Source organism: Leucoraja erinacea, chromosome 47, assembly GCF_028641065.1.
Source record: "Leucoraja erinacea ecotype New England chromosome 47, Leri_hhj_1, whole genome shotgun sequence".
Classification (NCBI taxonomy): Eukaryota; Metazoa; Chordata; class Chondrichthyes; order Rajiformes; family Rajidae; genus Leucoraja; species Leucoraja erinaceus.
Genome location: NC_073423.1, coordinates 1,306,324 through 1,331,773, shown reverse-complemented (window position 1 = coordinate 1,331,773; position 25,450 = coordinate 1,306,324). Strand labels below are relative to the sequence as shown.

Sequence of the window (25,450 nt, the reverse complement as noted above, 5' to 3'; positions counted from 1 at the left end):
GCAGAATTCTACAATTAATGAAGAATTCAAACTAAGGTAATAGCACCATTAACTGTAATTATCATCAAGTACACATTTAATTATGGGTTTTATAATAAATTTCACAATTGACCTGTTCTTTAACCTCAAATGTCGCTGACATTTACTGAATGGAATATAGTCCTTATTAATTGGAGAGGATTTTAATACTAAAATGTCACATGCATAATCATTACTAAATGAACAAAAGCTAGAAATGCTAAAATTAAGCAAGCTACCCATTTAAAGCTTATTCCATAAAATGTACAATCATTATTAAATTATAGCGACATGGGGAAAAGTAATTCAGTAATAAGGGGATAAACAATAATAATAATAACTTTATTTATAAAGCGCTTTTAGACAACATCAGTTACCACAAAGTGCTGTACATGGGAAGTCAACAAAAAGTTATTACAAACTACTAAAACCATTAAGACGACAGGACTATAAAAACAGTAAAAATTAAAAGACATTAAAAGCACTAAAAACAGGAACAATGTCTCAGCCAGTGTCGAAAGCCAGTGAATAAAAGTGAGTTTTTAGGGAGGATTTAAAGATGGACAGTGAAGGGGCCTGTCTGATCTGCAGCGGCAAGGTGTTCCAGAGTGCCGGGGCAGCAACAGAAAAGGCTCTATCCCCTCTGAGCTTCCGCTTAGACCTTGGACAGACAGAATATATTGAACAAACAGAATATATTGAATTTCCCGCAATTTCAAGTGTAGCTAATTTTTACTTGGGGATTCTCAAGTAAATAGATTCCAAAGTTTCAACAATTCAACAGAAATTCCTAATGTACAATAAGTTTAATAAACTAGTACACGTGAAACATTAAAACCGCAGTGTTCGATTGTCACTGCTACCGTTGACACGTTATTACAGAATTCATTTTACTGGCAAATCAATACTTTTAATATGGAGTATCAGTACAGTAGTTATTTCATGAAAACATTCACAACTATATGTTGCATTTATCCAGATTTTACTTTTACAGTTAGTCATATACATCACAAATTTGGTCAGGAGATATTTCAGTTAAAATTTTAACATTAATTCTGAAATGGGAATGATGGGAACAGCTTTTATCAATAACTTTTTTTTAAATTTGGTGCGTACAAACTGGGTATCTTCATTGCTGTTCATAACACGTACATCTAATCTGAATGTCGTGGCGTTTTGACACCTTAAACATATTACCAAAAGAACATTTGCTGCAGTTATGTCCTTTGACCATCTCTTGTCAGTTAGTGTGATGTATAACCTGTCAGATGGGTATAGTCGGTTTTAACAGCTATTATCATAAAATGTAGTTTTGATATTTCCTTGCAACCTGTATATTTTGTGTGGATAAATTATGTGGGAAGCGAGAGTGTTTCTGTACCAATAGCAATAGCGACCCATGCTATGGTCATGTCATGATATTTTTCGGTCCTTCACAGAGAACATGCTTGCATCAATCTGTAGTGTGCATGGTTAAGCATACATGTTACCGTGGTCCAGGATTTATTGACACCTACCTATGTTCAAGACACCTCAGACACTCTCCGCCGCCTCCGCGCATTCCATTCTCTAGGCCCTCACCCCCTCATCTTCACCATGGACGTCCAGTCACTCTACACCTCCACCCCCCACCAGGATGGCCTCAAAACCCTCCGGTTCTTCCTCGTCCAGAGGAGCAACCTATACCCAGCCACTGACCCTCTCCTCCGCCTAGTGGAGCTGGTCCTTACCCTCAATAACTTCACGTTTGACTCCTCCCATTTCCTCCAAACACAAGGCGTAGCTATGGACACACGCATGGGCCCCAGCTACGCCAGCCTCTTTGTCGGGTTCGTCGAACAATCCTTGTTCAATACTTACCAGGGCCCCATCCCCGACCTCTACCTCCGTTACATCGACGACTGCTTTGGGGCCACCTCCTGCACCCACACACAACTGACTGACTTCAACCACTTCACCACCAACTTCCATCCGGCACTCAAATACACCTGGACTATTTCCGACACTTCCCTACCATTCCTTGACCTCACTATCTCCATCGCAGGTGATAGACATCTGACCGACATCCACTACAAACCCACCGACTCCCATGGCTATCTGGACTACACTTCTTCCCACCCAGCCTCCTGTAAAGACACCATCCCCCACTTCCAATTCCTCCGCATCAGCTCCCAGGATGAGGTATTTCACACCAGGGCATCTGAAATGTCCTAATTCTTCAGGGAACGGGGATTCCCCTCCTCCACCATAGATGAGGCTCGCACCAGGGTCTCTTCCATACCCCGCAACACTGCTCTCTCTTCCCATCCCGCACTCGCAACAAGGGCAGAGTCTCCCTAATCCTCACCTTTCACCCCACCAGCCGTCACATACAACAAATAATCCTACGTCATTTTCGCCACCTCCAACGTGACCCCACCACTCGCCACATCTTCCCATCTCCCCCAATGTCTGCCTTCCGCAAAGACCGCTCCCTCCGCAACTCCCCTGTCAATTCTTCCCTTCCCTCCCGTACAACCCCCTCCCGGGCACTTTCCGTTGCAACCGCAAGAAATGCAACACCTGTCCCTTTACCTCCCCCCTCGAGTCCATTCAAGGACCCAAGCAGTCATTCCAGGTGCGACAGAGGTTCACCTGTATCTCCTCCAACCTCGTCTACTGCATCCACTGCTCTAGATGTCAGCTGATCTACATTGGTGAGACTAAGCGGAGGTTGGGCGATCGTTTCGCCGAACACCTCCGCTCGGTCCGCAAGAACCTACCTGACCTCCCGGTCGGGCTCAGCACTTCAACTCCCCCTCCGATTCTCAATCCGACCTCTCTGTCCTGGGTCTCCTCCATTGCCAGAGTGAGCAACACCGGAAATTGGAGGAACAGCACCTCATATTGGGGAGCCTGCATTCGGCGGGCATGAACATTGAATTCTCCCAATTTTGTTAGCCCTTGCTGTCTCCTTCCCTTCCTTAGCCCTCGAGCGGTCTCCTCCCATCCCCCAGTGCTTGGGCTCCTCCTCCTCCTTTTTCCTTCCTTCTCCCCGCCACCCCCTATCAGTTTGAAGAAGGGTTTTGGCCCGAAACGTTACCTATTTCCTTCGCTCCATAGATGCTGCTGCACCCGCTGAGTTTCTCCAGCATTTTTGTGTACCTGTGGTATATACCATGTCTTGATTGGTGAATAGGGTTAGTTTGTGACTTTATTTGAAGCAAAAATAATATGTGAATGCTTCATTGAGCATAATTCCGACTGGCAACTACGCACTTCGTCCGAGCACATTATCGTACGCGTCATGCTAGCCGTCTTAAATGACCACCTAAACTGTCATTAGGCAACCTGAAAAACTGCCTAGGTTGCCTGGCTGGCACCAGGGAAAAAAAGTTAAGTGAGAGCCCTGCAATCCACTAGTAACCTGCTGTTGTGCCTGATAATACATGCAATGCATGGAAAATTACATCTATACATACAAGTTAATTGCAAACACGTTAAACTGAAAGGAAGTATTAAAATGATCACCAGATTCTGGAACAAATACTTAAACTGCGCAGTACAAGTTATTATTAGATTAGTTTAGAAAATAATATTGATGGATTAAGATTAGCATTCCCATATTCAAAGTTATTCAATAGGCATCAACCAGAAAGCTACAAGCATCCATCCATCTATAAAGTGCGACATAAATGAATAAAATATACAAGTACAGGAAAGTTGTAATTAGGAAAATTCAAAACAGATGCCATGTATAACATTTATCAGGACTGTTACTAAATTACAGGAACTTTAAAATAGTTCCAAATTAATAATATTGAATCTGATATTACAACTTATTATATCAATTTCTGTTAGACCATACCTTTGCTCCCAGCACTTTGACAGCACAACACTGAACTATAACGGGATGTAGAAGATGGAGTTTCAAACTATATTCATCTTCTGGTGAAAACTTCACCGATGCACTCACCTAAAAAGAATTAAAAGTCACCCACTTATTTTCTTACGCAGACTGACCCTGTACCTGCCTATTTGAAAGTAACCTACACAAAATATGCAACATATATATATAATGTTTACTCTTTCATGGAAACATCATTAACTATCGGTATTGGGTATCTTATTAGCTTTTCCTGCACTTTTGAAAGGACACCATGAAAAATGTCTCCCCCCCCAAGATTCCACATCACCTGTTCATGTCAATTTAAGGAATGAAGATACCAATTTGGATAGAGATGGATTTATTTTTTGTCAAAAAATAACATGTATGTGCAGCAAGTAGTGAAGATACCTCACAACTTCAGCGATGCAAGTTGAATCCAATCCTTTCTAGAATTTACACTACGTGTTCTGGTGTACTGCTATATACCAAGGTCCTGCTGGCTGTTAAGTTAACTGGAGAATGTAAATTATTCCTTGTGCAGTTAATGGACACAAGGTAAAATAGATTACAGAGAAATGTCACAAATATTGTTCTAAGAGCCAGCACAGACTTGATAGACTGAATGGCCTCCTCCCCCATCATTAGAAAATATAAAAATAAAAATGTGAAGATGCCAACAGAGGAAAGTTTCAGGCAGCTAATTTGAATTTTTACATTTGCCTGTCAGCCTGCAAATCAATGACCTGAAGTGAGAGTTGAGAAGTTTGGCTGAGTTCAGATTCAGGTGTTTCACTATGAATTTTCAGATGCTGATGTATGAAATAGGTTATGACAGCAGAGCACCACAGGCACCTCTCCGGGGAATATGTATGTGGAGAAATGTTGGATACCAAAGTTGTACGGTTTTTTTTTTGGAACCAGAGCAACATTTTATCCATATAAATTTTCAGATTGACGCACCTTAGCAATTACAAAAACCTGTGAAGCCATGTGTCCAAAACATTTTTGTGCCCTGAAATGGGGGGACTATGTATAAACACTGCAGCAATTTCTACATGGTGAAACCAAAATGTATAAAAATGGCCTTTAATAAAATCTGACAATGTGCACTTTAACCACATGTGATTTTTTATTCTATAACAAATCTCAAATTATGGAGTACAGAGGCAAATAAATAAATGATGGGTCTTTGTCACAAACATTATGGTGGGGACTGTACAGTGGGTCTGATCGCCATTGGTCTAATTTGTGGAAATGCTCCCCTTAAACACCAGCGCAAAATTGTTTGTAAAGAACATTTTACAAGGTCAAGACTGAAGTTTGTTCTCTACTGCATCCAAATCTAATGTGTTGATTGATCAAGCATGTTTTTGCTGCAGTGTACAAACATAACAGTTCAATACAATTCAGTGGATAGTCAGGCCATTTCAGATGCTAGTTAAGGGTATAGGAAGTTGAAATCACAGAAAACGGATCAGAAAAGGATGGCAAATTTCCTTTCTAATGGATATGAAAAAACGGGATGTATTTTTATGATGATCTAACAACTTTTTGATCACCATATTTGATATGAGCATATTAACAATTTCAAAAATGCGATTAAATATATTAAAATAATCTAAATCCCATGGTGGTGTTTTAAACCATTAATCAAGACTTTCAAATTACCTGTAGTGCAAAATAAAAAGTCTGATGACACATCAGAACAAAAAACTATACAAGTTGAATGTAAAGGGTCATTGAATCAATTTAATCTTTTAAAGTTTGATGGATAGAATTTGGAAATGGAGAAATATGCAGTGCCATGAGTACAAAGAACAGGGACATCGATCATATAATAAAACTGCACAATAACAATGAGTCAAAAGGCCTCCACCTGAATGAACTGTTATTTGTACATTGATAGCTCACTTGGGTGCTCAAGATGCATTCTCAGGAAAGGGTGCGAATGGAATCAGTGCTAAAAGGAATTATCGCAGTATTACATACAGAGAGATTTGGCACTGTCAGTGCAGTTGTGCCAGAAGCCCAGAGTAAACACTGCCTCTGCTGCCACTCTCACATTAATAAAGGAGTGATTTCACTGCCCCACAGCTGGACATGAGAAGCTTAGTTGGAAGGACAAGATTTGTGCTGTACTGCCCACATAAGTGTGTAGCCAAGTTGATGTCTTCAGATTGTGTGCCCGGAACTCAGAACCAAGAACAATACAACAAATCAATGCTCTTTGGGATGTTAGCATATAATTATGGGTTAGAAACAAAAGATATAAAGCAAAGAGAATCAATGGGGGGGAAACTAGCATTGCAAAAATCAACATGGGGATGGAAAGAACATGGGTTGGAAAACAGGCGCACAGAATAGGGTAAAATCAACGCTTCTTAAATATCATCTTCTATGCATAAGGTTAGCAATTTTTCTCACTTTCACTCAACATCTTTTCCAGTGAGCTTTTCAACAATAAACGTTCAGACCTTTCCACTGCATGACATAGCAAACATACCTTTCCACTGCATGACATTTTTGAGTGAGCAAAGTGTGACATGTCAATCTGTAGAACAGATTTTTCTAGGTTTTGATCAAGGCTGACAAATAAGAATTTTGCATCAGCATTATTTTACATAGTTTACGAGAAAATGGGTACACGACATCGTAGGAATGAGAACAATCCAAAATTGACCCTGCATTTTCAGGAATTTATATCACTCTCCAAATACTGCTGTGGCAACGCTGGAGAAAAATCAGTGGTATAAAATGTGTTTTTAGTTCATGTGTTTATTAGTCACAGTGAAGATAGAAATATAGTGCTTCATTGTTACATGATACTTACGCTTTTTTCAGCAAATTCAACTTTCACATCATCCTTGTTTGCATTCTTGATCATTATTGTGATAATAATATGAGAATCTGTCTGGTACCAATCATGTCTAAAATAAAATGGAATATTTAATTAATAACATTAAGTTACTTAACAGTTACAGGAAATTAATATAGCTAATTAATTTATATTTCAAATCTTTGCCTGCATGTAGGTGCGGCACCAGCAAACAAAGTATGACGGTTTAATTGTACAAAGCATTTGTTTAATTGGTAAAGGCAAACACTTTTTAACAAGCTACATGGAAGCAGCAATTGATCATACTTTTCTTTAGTGTTTTAGAAAATAATTTAAAGAATTATCACAATATACTATTGCTTCTATGCTATAATTGTTGAATTCAATTTCCTACAAATTTTTGGACAGAATACCATCAGTTATGAAACGCTTCAATTTTATTAAGGGATTATTCCACATGTAGACGATTTAAATTAAAACAGATAAAATGTTTTATGTTGCAAATGCAGAGTTGGAGATTGCCAGTTGCTAAGCAATGGAGGGCAGTGACAATAATATTGAACTCATATTTTCTTGCCACGGAATATTTAAAAATTCTCATGGATCAAAAACCTGTGTTCAGTGCAGTTCAAACAAGGCATATTGTAGATTTCTGTGTGCAATAAATATAGATTAATCTTAAATAATCATTTATCAGAAACCATTTTAATTATTAAATGCTTATTATCATCTCAGTTCTATAAAATTAGTTATGTGGGACTAATTATATTTTTATGAAGCAGCAAATCAATTTAAAATTGAAATTAAGTCCACAAAAAATAATGGGTCCAAGCCAAATGCAGCATAACCAAGAGCCTTGGTTTGTTACAAATATACCTATTTACAAAATCTGCTAAAATGTGAAGGTCATTTGAAAGAAAATTTGTATCAACGGAACAGGAAAGTTCATATTGGTTGACACAAGGGTGCTGTTTTCCAAAAATTCCACAAAGTGTTGGAGTAATTCAGCCGTTGAAGCAGCGTCTCTGTGGGTGGCATCGTTAGTAAATTTGATAAGAATGTGGGTGGCATTGTTAGTAAATTTGCTGATGACCAAAATTGATGGTATTCTGGTCAGTTAAGATTATCCAAGATTTTTGTTTTGTTCAAGATCAAATGTAGTATCTGTTTTCATCAGTTTAAGAAAGGAGTTTGTACGTTCTCCCTGTGACCACGTAGGTTTTCTCCGGGTAGTCTGGTTTCCTCCCACATTCCAAAGATGTGCAGGTTTGTAGGTTACTTCACTCTGGAAATCACCCCTCGTGTGTTGGACGCAAAACTGAGATAACATTGAACTAGTGCACGGGGTAATTGATGGTAGGCGTTGATTCGGTGAGACGAAGGGCCCATTTTCATGCTGTATCTGTAAACTACAATAAACTAAATTGCAACATTTTGGGAAGTGAAACGATGGTAGGGATTTCACAAGCGAACAATAGGACCCAAGGTAATGATGTAGGACAAAGGGACCTTGGAGTTCATGCACTTAGGAGTGCATGTAGAAGTGTCCAAAACTAGAGGGATCATGGTGAGAGGGGGAAATATTTATTGCGGCCTGAAGGTCAACTTTTTCCATAGAGAGAACAGTGCATATACGGAATAAGCTGCCAGAGGAAGTGTAGAGGCAGGTATAATTACAACATTTAAAAGGCATTTAAAAGATGGGTCCATAAAAGGAAAGGTTAGGAGAGAGAAGGGCCTGGCACAGAAAGCTGGGACTAGCTCAGTTGGGCAACTTGATCGGCACAGACAATTTGGGCTAAAGGGTGTTTCGATGATGTATATTTCTACAGCAGGATCTTATGTGATCCTATTCCTTAACATTATTATCAAAAATTACAACAGGCTCTTGATCAGTTGGGCAAGTGGACTGCGGAATGGTTAATGGAGTTTAATGCAGATAAGTGCATGGTGTTGCATTTTGGGAAATAAAAACATCGCAGGACATTCACTGTGAATGGCACAGTTCTGGGGAGTGTTGCACCGCTGAGGGATCTAGGAATGCAGGGCATAGTTTCTTGAAAGTTGCATCACAGGTAGATAGGGTGGTCAAGAATGATGTCAGCACATTGGCCTTCATCAGATAGGATATTAAGTATAGAAGTTGGGAGGTTATGTTACAGTTGTACATGTTGGTGAGGCCACATTTGGATGCTTCAGTTTTGATCATTACTATAGAAAATATATTGTTCAGCTGGAACAAATGTAGAGAAGATTTACAAGAATTATGTTAACACTTGAGGGCCTGAGTGATAGGGAGAGGACAGGCTAAGACATTTCCCCTGGAGCGCAGAAGGAAGATGGGTGATCTTATAGAAGTGTAAAAGATCATGAGGGGAATAGATTGGGTAAATGCAGTCTTTTACCCAGAATAGGATATTCAAGAACCAGAGGACATAGGTTTAAGATGAGAGGGAAAAGATTTAATAGGAAACTGAATGCAGATTTCTCACACAGAGAGTGGGTGGGTATATGGAACAAGCCAGAGGTAGTTGGCTCAAGTACTAATAACAACCTTAAAAAGACATTTGGACAGGTACATGGATAGAAATGGTTTAGAAGGATATGGGCTTAGCGGACAGGTGGGATTGGTGTAGATGGGGCATTTTGGTTGGCCCCAAACACGGGCAGGAGGGAGTGGTGTTTAGGGGGCATCTTAGTCGGCATGGACAAGTTGGGCTGAAAGGCATGTTTCCATGCTCTATGACTTTGAAAGGTTACCAGGAACTTTTTTTATAAGAATTTTTTTAAGCCCCAGAAGAAAAAAAGTCTGATTAGAAAAGATACTATCCAAAAGACAGTCAAGTTACAACCAAAAGTCCAGCATACAGATATTCTGCATAACACAGAATAATGCGCGCCCAATCATCTAAACTATGCAGGTACATATTTTATGTTGCAATTTTACTCGCAGGGCAAAAGAACAATTATTTATCACGGTGTTGAAGTTGGCACATTGAAAAGATGCAGATCATTTATAGCTACGGCAATTTCTAGACAAAAAGGTGGGAAATACGCAGGTCAGGCTACATCTGTGGGAAGAGTCAACACTACGTCAGAGACGCCGTCAGATATGAAATGGAGATAAAATCTATCAAAGTTGGAAAGGGGTTGGTGATGGGACTGTCTCAGTTCTGATAAAACCAGGGTGACCATGGGATAAGCCGTAAATAAGGGTATCTGGTTAGTGAGTGAATGGGAGCAGTCAGAGGGCAAGAACATAAACACAAAAACTTTGGCAAAAGAATGCAGGAGCTGCAGGTCAGGCTGCACCTTCAAGACATTTTAAATTGCACTTCAAGAAATGAAGCACATTCACTTCAAGAAATTCACTTCAAGAAATGAAATTACCTCAAGTTGAAGAACTTTAACTTCGTCAAGTCAAGTTTTATTCGTCACTTGCACATACAGTGCAGTGAAATGAACTTGCCAGCAGCGGTACAATAAAAATCTAACACAAGTCTTAAATTGTAGACTGTTTCATCTGGGCATGTTGCAAACTTCAGGACTCAAATTGAATTTGATAATTTTAGCCAACTTGATTTCTCGGTGTGCATGAGGGAACAGTATATAATAAATGGCAGGACCCTCAGTAATATATAGGGATCTTGAGATACAAGGCCATAGCTCCCTGACAGTGGCCACACATGTGCATAGGTTGGTAAAGGTGACGAATAGCATTCTTACCTTCAATCGATTTGGGCAATGAATATTACAGCTGGCAAGATGTCCCAGCTGTATAAAACTGTAGTTAGGCCACATTTTTGTTTTGAGTATTGTGCGCCACATTACAGGACGGATAGGGAAATTTTGGTGAGGGTGCAGAAGAGGCTCAGCAGGATGTTACCTGGATTGGAGCATATTAGCTATAAGAGGTTGGACAAACTGGACCGTTTTTGCTGGAATGTCATAACTTCATATGTTATAGGAGCAGAGGTAGGCCATTTGGCCCATCGAGTGTACTCTGCCATTCAATCATGGCTGATCTGTCTTTTCCTCTCAACACTATTCGCCTGCCTTCTCCCTGTAACTTTTGATACCTTTACTAATCAAGTACCTGTCAATCTCTGCTTTAAACATACCCAAAGATTTGGCCTCCACTGCCGTCTGTGGCAATAAATTGCACAGATTCATCACCCTCTAGCTAAATAAATTCCTCTCATCTCCTTTCTAGAGTGTCCTTTAATTCTGAAGCTGTGTTCGCTGGCCCTACACTTTCCCACTAATGGAAACATTCTCTCCATGTCCACTCTATCCAGGTCTTTCATTACATCGTAAGTTTCTATTGAGAACCCCTCTTAGAACTCCAGCGAGAACAGGCCTTGAACCATCAAATGCTCATCACCTCGTAATCCCCGGAATTATTCTCGCAAACCTCCTCTGGACACTCTCCTACACCAGCACATCCCTCCTCAGATATGGGCCCACAACTGCTTAAAATACTCCAAATGTTGTCCAACCAGTGCCTTACGAAGCTGCAGCATTACATCCCTGAGGTTAAGGGTAACCTGATAAGGATTTGACTCCGGATTTTACCTTAATGGCCATAATTGACTTTACAGTGTAGGTATCGATCTTACAATAGTTTCCAAAGTACATGTACAATGATAGGCGGCGCGACTCTCGTCAGCAGCGGCCTCTGCAGCCCGTCTGCGTTTTTATTATTTCTTGTCTATATTTTTATGTAGTTTTTGAATGGGGTATAGTAGGGGGGGTGGGGTTCTCGGAAAGGGGGTAACTTTTATTCCTGACCCGTCTTTTGTTTGTCCTGGATGTCGTCGGGGATGCAACTATAGCGGCCTCCAACAGCAAGACGGGGGGCAGCACAGTCGCGAACGAGTCCAAACGGGTGGAGCAGTGGTTGAGCGCTGTCTGCGGCCCGACCTCCAGAGATTCGGAGGCTGCAACTGCGGGTCTGGCGGACGGCGGCACCGGGAGCCCGGGTCCCTGGAGGGAGACCGCTTTTCAGGGCTCCCTAAGGCGACTTCTCCCGCCGAGTTGCGGGGGCGAGAGCTCCTGTAGCAGGGCCTCACAGCACCGCCCCCGCGCGGCTTAGAATGGCTGCGGGACTCTGCGAGCGCACGCCGGGGGCTCTAACATCAAGAACCCTGTGTGCGACCTGCATGGTTACCCTCTGCAGCCTCTCCTTTGTCTGCCATGGAGAGATACGTTTTTTTGGCCATCCCAAACATGCTGTAAATGTGTCAGTATGTCAGCAGGCTCAGAAACGTCATTTCGTTTGGACCTCAAGGGATCCAAAGGTAAATTGCTTGTATCATCTATCTATCTATCTAGGTTATCTATCTATCTATCTATCTATCTCTATCCATCTATCTTATCATTTAACCATGTCAGAGGTTGAAGGGTAACTTGATAGGAATATACAAAATGGTCAAAGGCATAGTTGGGTAAATAGTTAAAGCTTTCTCCCACGGTGGAAACGTCAAATACTGTTCAAAGGTAAGAGGGGGTTAAAGGTGAGGGGCGGGATGTTTAAAGGTAAGAGGGAGTTAAAGGTGGGGGGGGGGGTGTGTTTAAAGTAGATGTCAAGTTTTTTTGTTTTACAAAGAGTGTTAGACGCTTGGAACACCCAACCACAGAAGGTGGTGGAAACAGATACACTAGCAATGTTTAAGAGGCATTTGGACAAACACATGAACAGGCCCAGATTACAGGGATACCAACCACATGCAAGCAGGTGGAGTTATTAAGATTGGCACCATGGTTTCAAACACATGGTTGGCAAAAGTAGCATTGCACTGTTTTAAGTATATCCTCAATATTAGCTTAGATTGCTTATTCTTTATTTTTTTTACTCTGGAAATTAAGGGCATATATCCAACATTACTGTGGTCCAAGTTATTTTATCTGTTCTCACCTTTTAATTGCTCCCATTCACACAATGACTCCCATTGACACAATTGCTTCCATTCATGCAGATGACACAAAGCTGGGTGGCAGTGTGAACTGTGAGGTGAATGTTATGAGAATGCAGGGTGACTTTGACAGGTTGGGGAAGTGGGCAGATACATGGCAGATGAAGTTTAATGCGGATAAATGTGAGGTTATCCACTTTGGTAGCAAAAACAGGAAGGCAGATTACTATCTAAATGGCGTCAAGTTGGGTAAAGGGAAAGTACAACGGGATAGATAGATATAATTTAGATAGATATAATTTATTGCCACACAACCAGGGTCGGTGGAAATTTGGGTTGTCAGCAGCAGTACAATAATAAAGAACACACAACCACAATAAAACTGTAACACAAACATCCACCACAGCATTCATCACTATGGTGGAAGGCACAAAATTTGGCCAGTCCTCCACCATTTCCCCCCCGTGGACAGGACCAGAGTCCAGAATCAGTCCAGGATCGGCTCTTCCTCACCGGAGACCGCGGCTTTAAGTTGTTGTAGGCCGCAGGCCGGCGGTCATGATTTAAAGTCCCCGCCGCAGCCAGAAGCACCGTAGATTGCAGGGCCGGCGGTTGAAGCTCCCCTCCAGGGGTGATGGTAAGTCCATGCCGGTCCCGCGGTAGAAGTTGGCCGCGGGCCGGCAGTGATGGCTTCTTCTTCCCCCGGGTCCCCCATGAGGGATCCCGAACTGTAGACGCCGCACCAGCTGGAGCTCTGCAGACCGCGGCTTCAGGCTGCGACTTTAGTCTGCCGGCAGCCCCAGGCCAGCGAAACGGAGCGCTCCCCTCCAGCGAGGGCTCACCCGCTCCACAACGAGAGTCCACGCTGCGCCCGCCGCTGAAGCCCCGGGCGCGTCTCCGGGAAAGGCCGCGCCGATCCTTGATGTTAGGCCACGGGGGAGGCGACCTGAAAAAACTCGCCTCTCCATGGAGGAGGCGACCGAAGCGGTTTCCCCCTTACCCCTCCACACAAAACACATGAAGGAACATTAAATACATACTTTAAAACATACTAAAAAATAAAAAAAGGTTGAAAAAACTGACGCGCTGCTGACATGGCTGCTGCCAGAGCAGTGCCCCCTACAGACTGGGGGTCTTTGTACATCAATCTATGAAAGTAAGCATACAGGCACAGCAGGCAGTGAAGAAAGCGAATGGCATGTTGGTCTTTATAACAAGAGGAATCGAATATAGGAGCAAAGAAGTCCTTCTGCAGTTGTACAGAGCCCTAGTGAGACCACACTTGGAGTATTGTGTGCAGTTTTGGTCCCATAATTTGATGAAGGACATTCATGCTATTGAGGGAGTGCAGCGTAGGTTTACAAGGTTAATTCCCGGGATGGCGGGACTGTCATATGCTGAGAGAATGGAGCAGCTGGGCTTGTACACTCTGGAGTTTAGAAGGATGAGAGGATATCTCATTGAAACATGTAAGATTGTTAAGGGTTTGGACATGCTAGAGGCAGGAAACATGTTCCCGATGTTGGGGGAGTCCAGAACCAGGGGCCACAGTTTAAGAATAAGGAGTAAGCCATTTAGAACGGAGACGGGGAAACGCTTTTTCTCACAGAGAGTGGCGAGTCTGCGAAATTCTCTGCCTCAGAGGGCAGTGGAGGCGGGTTCTCTGGATGCTTTCAAGAAAGAGCTAGATAGGGTTCTTAAAAATAGCGGAGTCAGGGGATATGGGGAGAAGGCAGGAACGGGGTACTGATAGGGGATGATCAGCCATGATCACATTGAATGGCGGTGCTGGCTCGAAGGGCCGAATGTCCTACTCCTGCACCTATTGTCTATTAACTATCAGATAACTATGTTTGCAGCTTGTCACCCTAGTTTTACCCTGTCAGAGATCTCTTGCCTTCCCTGCAAATGTACAAGGTTATTTTCAGCTCCAATAAAAGGTCTCAAATATTGACATTTTATCTTTCAGATATGCTGCCCAGGATATTGAGTATTTCGAGCATTTGCAAAGGTGTTTTACAGTACTTCGACATCCAAATGTAGGAATTTTACTTAGACCCTTGCAGATTTTACATTAATGGCCACAATTACAATAAAGATATCGATCTTACAATACTGTTTCCAAAGCACTGGTTCATTTAACTTCAGTCTACAAAAATTGACAATCTTATCACAAGGGATTTAAGCTTCCTTTACTGAACGGGGGTTCATAAAATGTAATGGCTTTATAAATCACATGAATAGTTTGTTTTAATGTTTTCATACTAATGAGTTGCAAGACAAATTACAATACTGATGTAAATTAAATATTAAAAATCTGCATTTTAGTGGAAAAACTAGTTCAGTTGACTTTTATATAGATATTCTCATATAATTCACACAATATTGCTAATTTTTGCTTTTGTGAGAATACAGTTGAAGCAACCAAAATAGAAATCACAGCAATACAATGACCATACGACTTTTATCAGAATCTCTCAACCATTCTTCTCTCATCACTAGATTTGCCAGCCTCTTTTTTCCAAGCTTCCACTCCAATTTAAAATCCCACATATTAATTCCCATCACAGGTTGTAACTTACAATTATCTATGGATTTCATCTCTATTACCACTAACCACCACATCCCTTCTCCGTACTGGTGCAAGCACATTCTCTTCAAATTACAGCAGTTACAGGAGTGATTTTCTTGCTTTCTCTCTAGGAGTTATGTTCCTAAATATCTACAGGCCACCCAAATACTGTGCCAGCTTCTTTGATGAGTTTACTGAACTGCTGTCTATAACCTGTATTGACTTTGATTGTGTGGTGATTTTAACATTCATGTTGACAACCCCCAGGACAGAGGGACTAAAGAACTGTGTTGTGTTCTTGATAACTAGGGACTGACTCGGCATGTGACGGAGCCCACACACAAGGGGCACACTCTGGACTTAATTATCTCCAAGGGTCTGAACATTTCTAAGGTTGTGGTGACTGATGTGGCTCTCTCTGATCATCCCTGTGTTTTCTTTGACAGCACTATATCCCTGCACACAAATGTTCAAAAAGAGATAGTTGCTTAACAGTATATCACTGAAAACACCAGAGAAACATTTATTCAGCTTTTCCCTTTCCCGCCCCATCTTGGGTCTCAGCTTGTAGATCATTTCAATTCCAAAATTACAAATGTTATTGATGCCATTGCATCCACTAAGGTGAAGGCTGTCTCTAGTTAGAAAATATCTCCATGGAGAAATGCCACGAAGTGTCGAAAAGCTGAACGTAGGTGGCGAAAAATAAATCTCCAGGTTAACTATGACATTTATAGGGAGAGACTTTGCATTTATAGCATGGAGCTGAGAAATGTCAGGCAGTCCTTCTCTGACATAATCGCCAAAAACAATAATAATGCACGTGCCTTGTTTGCTACTGTCGACAGGCTAACAAACCCTCCTGTGTCAGTAGCCTATGAACTTCTTTCCACCAGGGCCTGCAATGGATTTACCTCCTTCACTGACAAAATTCAGAAAATTAGACAAGCAGTCAGTGCCTCCATATCAGGTACAGGATATGTGTCGGCCGTGTGTCCATGTAAAACCAATTTAAATGCCATTTTGTACAATCAACCATAAAAACCTGGAGGACATTATACAACATTGGAAATCCTCCTCCTGCTGCCTTGATATTCTGTCAACAGGCTTTTTCAAAAATGTTTCAAATTATTTGGCCTCAGATCTCCTACAAATCGTAAACACGTATCTTCTCTCAGGTGTCGTCCGAAAGGCCCTGGAAACTACAGTCATCAAGCCACTCTTAATAAAGAACAATGTAGACACGTCACTAATGTGCAATTACAGGCCGATATCAAACCTTCCATTTTTAAGTAGAATCATTGAAAAAGCTGTTTTTCAACAGCTTAACAACTTCTTGTCACTAAACAACAGTTTTGATGTTTTCCAGTCGGGTTTTTGACCACACCACAGCACGGAGACTGTTCTTGTTCAGGTCTTCAATGACATCCACTTAAATACAGACAGTGGCAACATTTCAGTCTTAGTATTACTGGATCTCAATGCTGCATTTGATACGGCCGACCACAGCATATTACTAGACCGATTGGAAAACTGGGTTGGACTTTCTGGCACAGTACTAAACTGGTTTGAATCCTACTTAAATTACAGGGGCTAAGAAAGTAGTCCATAGGTAATTACACATCAGCGCGAACAAATATGCCATGTGGAGTTCCCCAGGGCTCCATTGTGGGCCTCTTCTGTTTAACATCTACATGCTACCACTGGCTCAGATTTTCAAAAACAACAAAATAAGTTAACATAATTATGCAGACATCACACAAATTTACATAACCATATCACCAGGGGACTATGGTCCAGTACGAATACTGAATAAGTGAATCGTTCAAATCAACGATTGGATAATAATAATAATAATATTATTTTATTTATAGAGCACTTAAAAACAAACATAGCTGCAACAAAGTGCTGTACATCACTAATCATTGACAAAAAAGTTAATACACACCAAAAATAACAATCAAAAGAAATAGTAGGAAAAGACAAGTAAAATAAAGAAACATCAAAAACACCACAAACAGAAGCAAAGCCTCAGGCATGGTCAAAAGCCAGGGAGTACAAATGTGCCAAAACTTTCTTCAATTAAACGAAGACAAAACTGAGGTAGTTGTTTTTGGAGCCAAAGACGGACGACTAAAAGTCAGTGCTCAGCTTCAATCGGCAATGTTAAAAACTACAGACGATACCAGAACTCCTGGTGGTCATGGACTCAGACCTGAACTTCAACAGCCACTTTAAGACAATTACAAAGTCAGCCTACTATCACCTTAAGGATATATCAAAGGTTAAAGGACTTATGGGTCAGCAGGGTTTGGAAAAACGTGTCCATGCATTTAACTTCAAAAACTTGACTACTGAAATGCTGTCTTCACGGGTCTCCCAAAAAAATTGATTAGACAGCTGCAGCTGATTCAGAACGCTGCTGCTCGAGTCCTCTCTCAGACCAAGAAAGTGGATCACATCACTCCAGTTTTGAGGTCTTTACACTGGCTTCCAGTCTGTCAAAGAATTGATTTCAAAATATTACTGTTGGTTCCTAAAGCACTGACTGGGGCCAAAATACATTTCTGACCTTCTGCTACATTATGAACCATAATGAACTCTGAGGTCATCTGGGACAGGTCTGCTTTCTGTCCTCAGATTCAGAACTAAACATGGAGAAGCAGCATTTAGTTTTTATGCACCACATATATGGAACAAACTTCCAGAAAAATGAAGGTAACTCTCAGCTCTTTTAAGCTCAAGGCTGAAGACTTTTGTTTGACACTGCCTTTAATTAAATAAAATAATTATTCATTTCTTACACTGCGCTGTAACTTTTATTCTTGTGTTTTATAATTGTCATTCTATTTTAGTTCGTTTTTATTTTTTATTCTTTTTAATTACTGTTTTGTAATTGCTTTTGATTGCTCTTTAATGTTGCTGAAATGTGCTATATAAATAAACTAGCTTGCTTGTGCCCCCATTCACCAAACCTCCCCTACATTTGTTAGTTCATTCAAGCATTTTCCTTCACTTACAACTTAGATGTACCAAACATTATTCCCTCTGAAATATGCCCCATCACTCTCAAAGATCATGCAAATGTCAGCATATCAGAAGCTACATTTGGTCATTTTACATCAGGTTCGACTGGATTAATTATTTCTATGAACATCCCAGAGGGAACTACCATCTAACTCATTAAATTCCTTTGAGTTTGGGTTGTTCTCATTTTCACAACAGTTATTCTGGTAACTAGCTTCTCAATTCATTCATGCAAATCTTCAAACCACTTGGCTTATTGTCTTCTCTCAACTCAAAAGATCTGCCTCTGCCCCTTAATATTTCCCCCAGTTTATTGCTTGCTGAGAATTATGAATTAGTCATTTCCTTCAGACATTATTTCTTTTGAAAGTTCCCTCACTTCTTGGAGAACATTTCCTCAACACATTGATCTAACAATTCCTAACCCATCCACAATTTTATTTATTTTCTAAACTTCACCAAAAATACAATGCTGGTTTTCAAATATGTGCACATTTCCTTCAGTCCCATGCTTAAATAACTCTCAACAGCTTTCATTCAACAGTAAATACTCCCTATTCCCATATTCTGCCAATGTGATTGTAAATGCATTTATTATGCTGCATTTTGCACTCAGCAAAGTCAGCTACATATCCTTCTGACATCTCGTTATTTAGTGCTTATTCTTAGAGTTTAAGTATTAACTATATATCTGTATTTAAAGTATCTTCTCACTTTACTAATCTCTATCAATCCATGTTCAGCAAGAACAAACTCCTGGTGCCTCTTACATGATTCCCATCGGTTACATTGAAAAACTTGGTCACTGCCAACTGTGGCAATTTCTATCACTTGTCAAATTGTCTTTACTGTCTCCATGCTATCAAACTACTTACTTGACAAGTTTGGCTGAACATTTGCACTCAGTCTGCCAAGGCATCCTGGATTTTGTATTGTATTGTATTGTATATTGTATTGTATTGTATTGTATATCTTTATTGTCATTTCCTGAGTATTCACATACCCAGAGGAAACAAAAAAACGTTGCTCAACCAGTGTCCATTCGGTGTGCATTAAAAATAAATAGAAATAAAAATACATATATCATGAACAAATTTAACACTCTACTAAACATTCAACAGGCGTTCTGATCGGCAGCGGCACAACAGTGGCTCTGCTGCAGTGTGTCCAGGTTGGTGGTTGGTTCGCGATACTTTGGCAGGGGGCAAAGTCCGTTTAGCAGTCTTATAGCCTGCGGGAAGAAGCTGAGGAGCATCCTGCTGGTTTTGCAGCTAATGCTCCTGTACCTCTTCCCAGATGGCAGGATGGAGAATATGTGATGCGATGGGTGGTAGGGGTCTTTGATGATGGAGATGGCTCTGCTGATACATCTCTTCCTGTATAAGTTCAGCAGGAAAGGGAGTGGAGCACCAATAATCCTGCTGGCGGTCTTCACAATCCTGTCTAGTTGGTGCCGTTCGTACGCCTTGCAGCTCCCGAACCAGGAAGTGATGCCGTAGGTCAATGTGCTCTCGATTGTCCCCCTATAAAAAGTCCGTAGGTGTGTAGTGGGGAGACCTGCTTTACGTAGTCTTCGGAGAGGGTGTAGTCGCTGCTGGGCTCTCTTGACCAGTGCTGTGGTGTTGGCCGTGGACGTCAGGTCATCTGACAGGTGTAGTCCTAGGAACTTCACGCTGCTGACCCTTTCCACATCAGCTCCATCGATGTGCAGAGGTGTATGGTGTTGTTTCCCCGCCCTCCTGAAGTCAACCACCATCTCCTTAGTTTTTACCACGTTGAGAATGAGGTTGTGGGATTTGCACCAACCTGTGAGCAGCTCCACCTCCATCCTGTACGCCGATTCATCATTGTCACTGATGAGACCCACCACTGTTGTGTCATCAGCGAACTTGTTGATGAAGTTGTTGTTGAGTCTAGCAGTACAGTCATGTGTCAGCAGACTAAACAGCAGGGGGCTTAGGACACAGCCTTGGGGTGAGCCAGTGCTCACGGCTATGGTTTTTGATGTCCTACTGCCCACCCTGACTGTCTGCTGCCGTTAAGATAGAAAGTTCAGGACCCAGTTGCATGTGCCAGCATCAACCCCCAATAGCTCCAACCTCTCCACCAGCTGCTGCGGAATGATTGTATTAAAAGCAGAGCTGAAGTCTATGAAGAGGATCCTGGCATAAGTATTTTTCCGATCAAGGTGTGACAGTACGAGGTTCAGTGTTGTTGAGACTGCGTCCTCTGTGGATCGGTTGGCTCTGTAGGCGAACTGCAGTGGGTCTAGGTCAGCAGCTAGACTATTTTTTATATGCTGCATAACCAGTCGCTCAAAGCACTTCATTACTATGGGTGTTAGAGCCATTGGTCGAAAGTCATTATGGCCTGGTTTCCAATTTCCTGGTTGCTAACCATTTGAAGTCCTCTTACCATTCGAAAATAAATAAAAACACATATGTCAGGCTGTCAATACCATTATCCCCTCCAAGTTGGTTATCATTACAGATGGTGATGAGTCAGAGTATAGAAGTGAGATCGATCGACTGACCAAATGGTGCCAGCACAACAACCTGGCTCTCAATGTCAGTGAGACCAAGGAGCTGATAGTGGACTTCGGAAGAGGAAGGATGAGGACCCATAAACCTGTCTATATCGAAGGGACAATGGTGGAGAGAGTCAAAAGCTTCAAATTCCTGGACGTGTATATTTCTGAAGATCTTTCCTGGACCCAGCGCAATGATCCAATTATAAAGAAAGCACATCAACACCTCTACTTCCTGAGAAGATGACAGAGATTCGGTATGTCAGAGAGGATTCTCTTGAACTTCCACAGGTGTACAGTAGAGAGCATATTGACTGGTTGCATCAAGGCCTGGTTCGGCAACTTGAATGCCCAGGAACGAAGAAGACTGCAAAACGTTGTGAGCACTGCCCAGTCCATCACAGGTTCTGACATCCCCACCATCGAAAGGATTTACCAGAGATGCTGCATCAAAAAGGCAGTCAACATCATCAGGGTCCATACACTCATTTCACCCCTGCCAACGGGAAGAAGGTACATGAGCTTGTAAACTGTAACGTCCAGGTTAAGGAACTGCTTCTTCCCTACAGCCATTAGGCTATTAAACATTACAACTTCAATAAGCTCTGAAGGAGGATCTCTTATCGAAACGTCGCCCATTCCTTCTCTCCAGAGATGTTGCCTCACCCGCTGAGTTACTCCAGCATTTTGTGTCTACCTTCGATTTAAACCAGCATATGCAGTTCAGTCTTACTCAAATAAGCTCTGAACTATAGACTATTATTGTTATATTGCACTATTATTGTTTGCTCTGTATGCATGGGCGTGTGCGTGTGTGCGTACATTGAACATTTTTTCTCATTTATTATATTGTTTATAGACAATAGGTGCAGGAGTAGGCCATTCGGCCCTTTGTGCCAGCACCAGCATTCAATGTGATCATGGCTGATCATCCCAATCAGTACCCCATTCCTGCCGTCTCCCCATATCCCCTGACTACGCTACCACCAAGAGCCATATCTAGCTCTCTCTTGAAAGTATCCAGAGAACCGGCCTACACCGCCCTCCGAGGCAGAGAATTCCACACTCACAACTCTCTGTGAGAAAAAGTGTCTCCTCGTCTCCGTTCTAAATGGCTTACCCCTTATTCTTAAACTGTGGCCCCTGGTTCTGGACTCCCCCAATATCGGAAACACATTTCATAGAAACATAGAAAATAGGTTCAGGAGTAGGCCATTCGGCCCTTCCAGCCTGCACCGCCATTCGATATGATCATGGCTGATCATCCAAATCAATATCCCATACCTGCCTTCTCTCCATACCCCCTGATCCCTTTAGCCACAAGGGCCACATCTAACTCCCTCTTAAATCTAGCCAATGAACTGGCCTCAACTACCTTCTGTGGCAGAGAATTCCACAGATTCACCTGTGTAAAAAATGATTTTCTCATCTTGGTCCTAAAAGATTTCCCTCTTATCCTTAAACTGTGACCCCTTGTTCTGGACTTCCCCAACATCGGGAATAATCTTCCTGCATCTAGCCTGTCCAACCCCTTAAGAACTTTTAAAGTTTTTATAAGATCCCCCCTCAACCTTCTAAATTCTAGTGTGTACAAGCCGAGTCTATCCAGTCTTTCTTCATATGAAAGTCCTGCCATCCCAGGAATCAGTCTGGTGAACCTTCTCTGTGGCAAGAATGTCTTTCCTCAGATTAGGAGACCAAAACTGTACGCAATACTCGAGGTGTGGTCTCACCAAGACCCTGTACAACTGCAGTAGAACCACCCTGCTCTTATACTCAAATCCTTTTGCTATGAATGCTAACATACCATTCGCTTTCTTCACTGCCTGCTGCACCTGCATGCCTACTTTCAATGACTGGTGTACCATGACACCCAGGTCTCGTTGTATCTCCCCTTTTCCTAATCGGCCACCATTCAGATAATAGTCTACTCTTCTGTTTTTGCCACCAAAGTGGATAACCTCACATTTATCCACATTATACTTCATCTGCCATGCATCTGCCCACTCCCCCACCCTGTCCAAGTCACCCTGCATTCTCATAGCATCCTCCTCACAGTTCACACTGCCACGCAGCTTTGTGCCATCTGCAAATTTGCTAATGTTACTTTGAAGAGTTTACACTGTACTATGTTTACATATTCTGTTGTGTTGCTGCAAGTAAGAATTTAATTGTTCTATCTGGGACATATGACAATAAAACACTCTTGATACTGGGCTTTCTGTCCTGGGCCTTTGCTGGAGTGAGGCCTCACGCAAACTGGAAGACCTCGTATTCAACCTGCGTAGCTTACAAGCCAACAAACAATGAACTCTCCAATTTGAATACCAACCACTCCCATTTTCCCCCCCCCCTTCTACCCTGGGCCTTAAGAGGGAACTGCAGATGCTGGAGAATCAGGTTACACAAAAAAGCTGGGAAGACTCAGCGGGTGCAAGCATCTATGGAGCGAAGGAAATAGGCAACAGTATCGGGCCGAAACCCTTCTCTGAAGAAGGGTTTCGGCCCGAAACGTTACCTATTTCCTTCGCTCCCCTGCTGCACCCCTGAGTTTCTCCCCACCCCCTTCTACCCTGTGCCCCACCTGGAATCACACCTATTTCTCACCTCCCTCTCCCTTTACAACTACATTCTTTCACTTCACAATTCAATGATTTTGTCTCACACCTACGGTCTTTTCATCCCTGGCCTTTGTCCATCTGCCTATCAAAGTCCTCCACCTCTCCTTCTCCTGCATTCAACTAATATTTGCCAGGTTTTGTCATGCTCTTCCTCTCTTCAAACATTCTTACCCGCATGACCCCCTGCCCCCCTATCAGTTTGAAGAAGGGTCCCAACCCAAAACGTCACCTATCCAAGTTCTCCAGAGATGCTGCCTGACCCACTGAGTGTTTTTTTACCTGACATGCTGTGTTTTAGCACTGGAAATGTGGTAGACTTATTTTGTGTATGCCTTTGCATTTACATTAACCTGTCCTGTCCACCGCAGCAGCCTTAATTGGGATATTTTTAACCTCTGCATTCTATTTTACGATCAATATTGTTTTAAATTATGACAAATGTCTTCCATCCTAAAGACAATGAAGTGAGACTCCACTTACAATGAAGTGACACTCCACTTTAGCCCACCTACTGCTCAAACTAGTATACTCAATTTTGCTGCTGTGCTAGTCGTCCAGGCAGCTTTCTCTTATGTACTGTTCATAAATTTCAGTGCATTCCTTGCTCTGCTAGTCAAGCAAGCCGGACCAGCCCCATCTTCTTATCACCCTGACCTCAAAAACCCTAAATCCATAAGAATTCGGGAAGGGCTGACCGCTACCATGAAAATCACTGACAAAGGAATGCCTTGTAGTTGTAATCTGGCAGGCTGACCACTACCACGCTAAAGACAAATGTCAACTCTCAGACGCTTCCTCATACCTGCCCCTTTACCATGACTCCTCAGACAAACACCAGGCTACCATCGCCCAAAGCATATCACCTCTAGTGATCTCCCCTCCACCTTATAGTTCCCAACCATGCATTACCCATTTAGATCTCCTTCCCAAAATCCACATGCAGGCCTGCCCTGTCAGATCCATAGTTTCTGCCACACCAAACTCATTCCAAATACCTCAATTCCTTGTTATCCCCCCTTCTGCAGTCCCTAATGACCTACTTCCGAGAAGCCTCATACATTTCACCACTTCCATAACTTTCGATTCCCCCTCAACTAACAAGGTCCTGTGCCTGGCAGAACTTGTCTTTGCCTGTAAGAACTTCTTTTTTGACTCCTCTCACTTTCTTCAAGTAAAATGGTGCGGCCTCGGGCACTTGCACGGGCCCCAACGTGCCTGTATTTTTTGGAGCGCCATGTTCCAAATGGACCGAGGTACCATTCCCCAACACTTTCTCGGTTCCTCAGACAAATACATTGGGTTTGCTTCCTGCACCTGTGCAGAACGAGTTGATTTCATCAACTTTACTTCTCAAATTACTTGGACTATCTCTGCATCCCATAGTTTCGCTCTCTTGGTTCTTGTTTTCTTGGTCCTCCAAAATATTCCAAATGGAATTTAAACTGGAGGTGGAATTTAAACTCGCTCACCCTCTCCTCTCAGATGGAATATCGATACAATTCCGAGGTCCTCACCTTTCACAGCAGCAGACTCGACATCCAACATATAATTCTCTGAACTTTCTGCCATCTTCAATAAACATAGGCAATAGACAAAAGGTGCAGGAGTAGGCCATTCGGCCCTTCAAGTCAGCACCACCATTCAATGTGATCATGGCTGATCATCCACAATCAGTACCCCGTTCCAGCCTTCTCCCCATTTCCCCTGACTGCTGTCTTTAAGAGCCCTAACTAGCTCTCTTGAAAGTATCCAGAGAACCGGCCTCCACTGCCCTGAGGCAGAGAATTCCACAACTCATCTCCGTTCTAAATGGCTTACCCCTTATTCTTAAACCGTGGTTCCCGATTCTGGGCTCCCCCAACATCTGGAACATGTTTCCTGCCTCTAGCTTGTCCAAACCCTCAATAATCTTAAATGTTTCAATACGACACCCTCTCATCCTAAATTCCAGAGTATACAAGCCCAGGTGTGGTCTCACTAGGGCCCTGTACGACTGCAGGAGGACCTCTTTGCTCCTATACTCATCTCCTTGTGATGAAGGCCAACATGCCATTCGCTTTCTACAC

At 42.3% G+C, this 25,450-nt stretch overlaps 1 protein-coding gene across 2 annotated transcripts in view; it reads right to left on the bottom strand.

Annotated features, from left to right (window-relative positions):
• sugt1 (SGT1 homolog, MIS12 kinetochore complex assembly cochaperone) overlaps nucleotides 1–25,450 on the bottom strand; it is an 88,328-nt gene that overhangs the window by 23,533 nt on the left and 39,345 nt on the right. For both annotated transcript variants that reach the window (XM_055664843.1, XM_055664842.1), the window contains 2 exons: nucleotides 6,717–6,813; nucleotides 3,866–3,973 (listed from right to left, as the gene is read on the bottom strand). In XM_055664843.1, coding sequence (XP_055520818.1) covers nucleotides 3,866–3,973; nucleotides 6,717–6,813 — 205 coding nt within the window. The remainder of the gene's footprint in view (nucleotides 1–3,865; nucleotides 3,974–6,716; nucleotides 6,814–25,450) is intronic.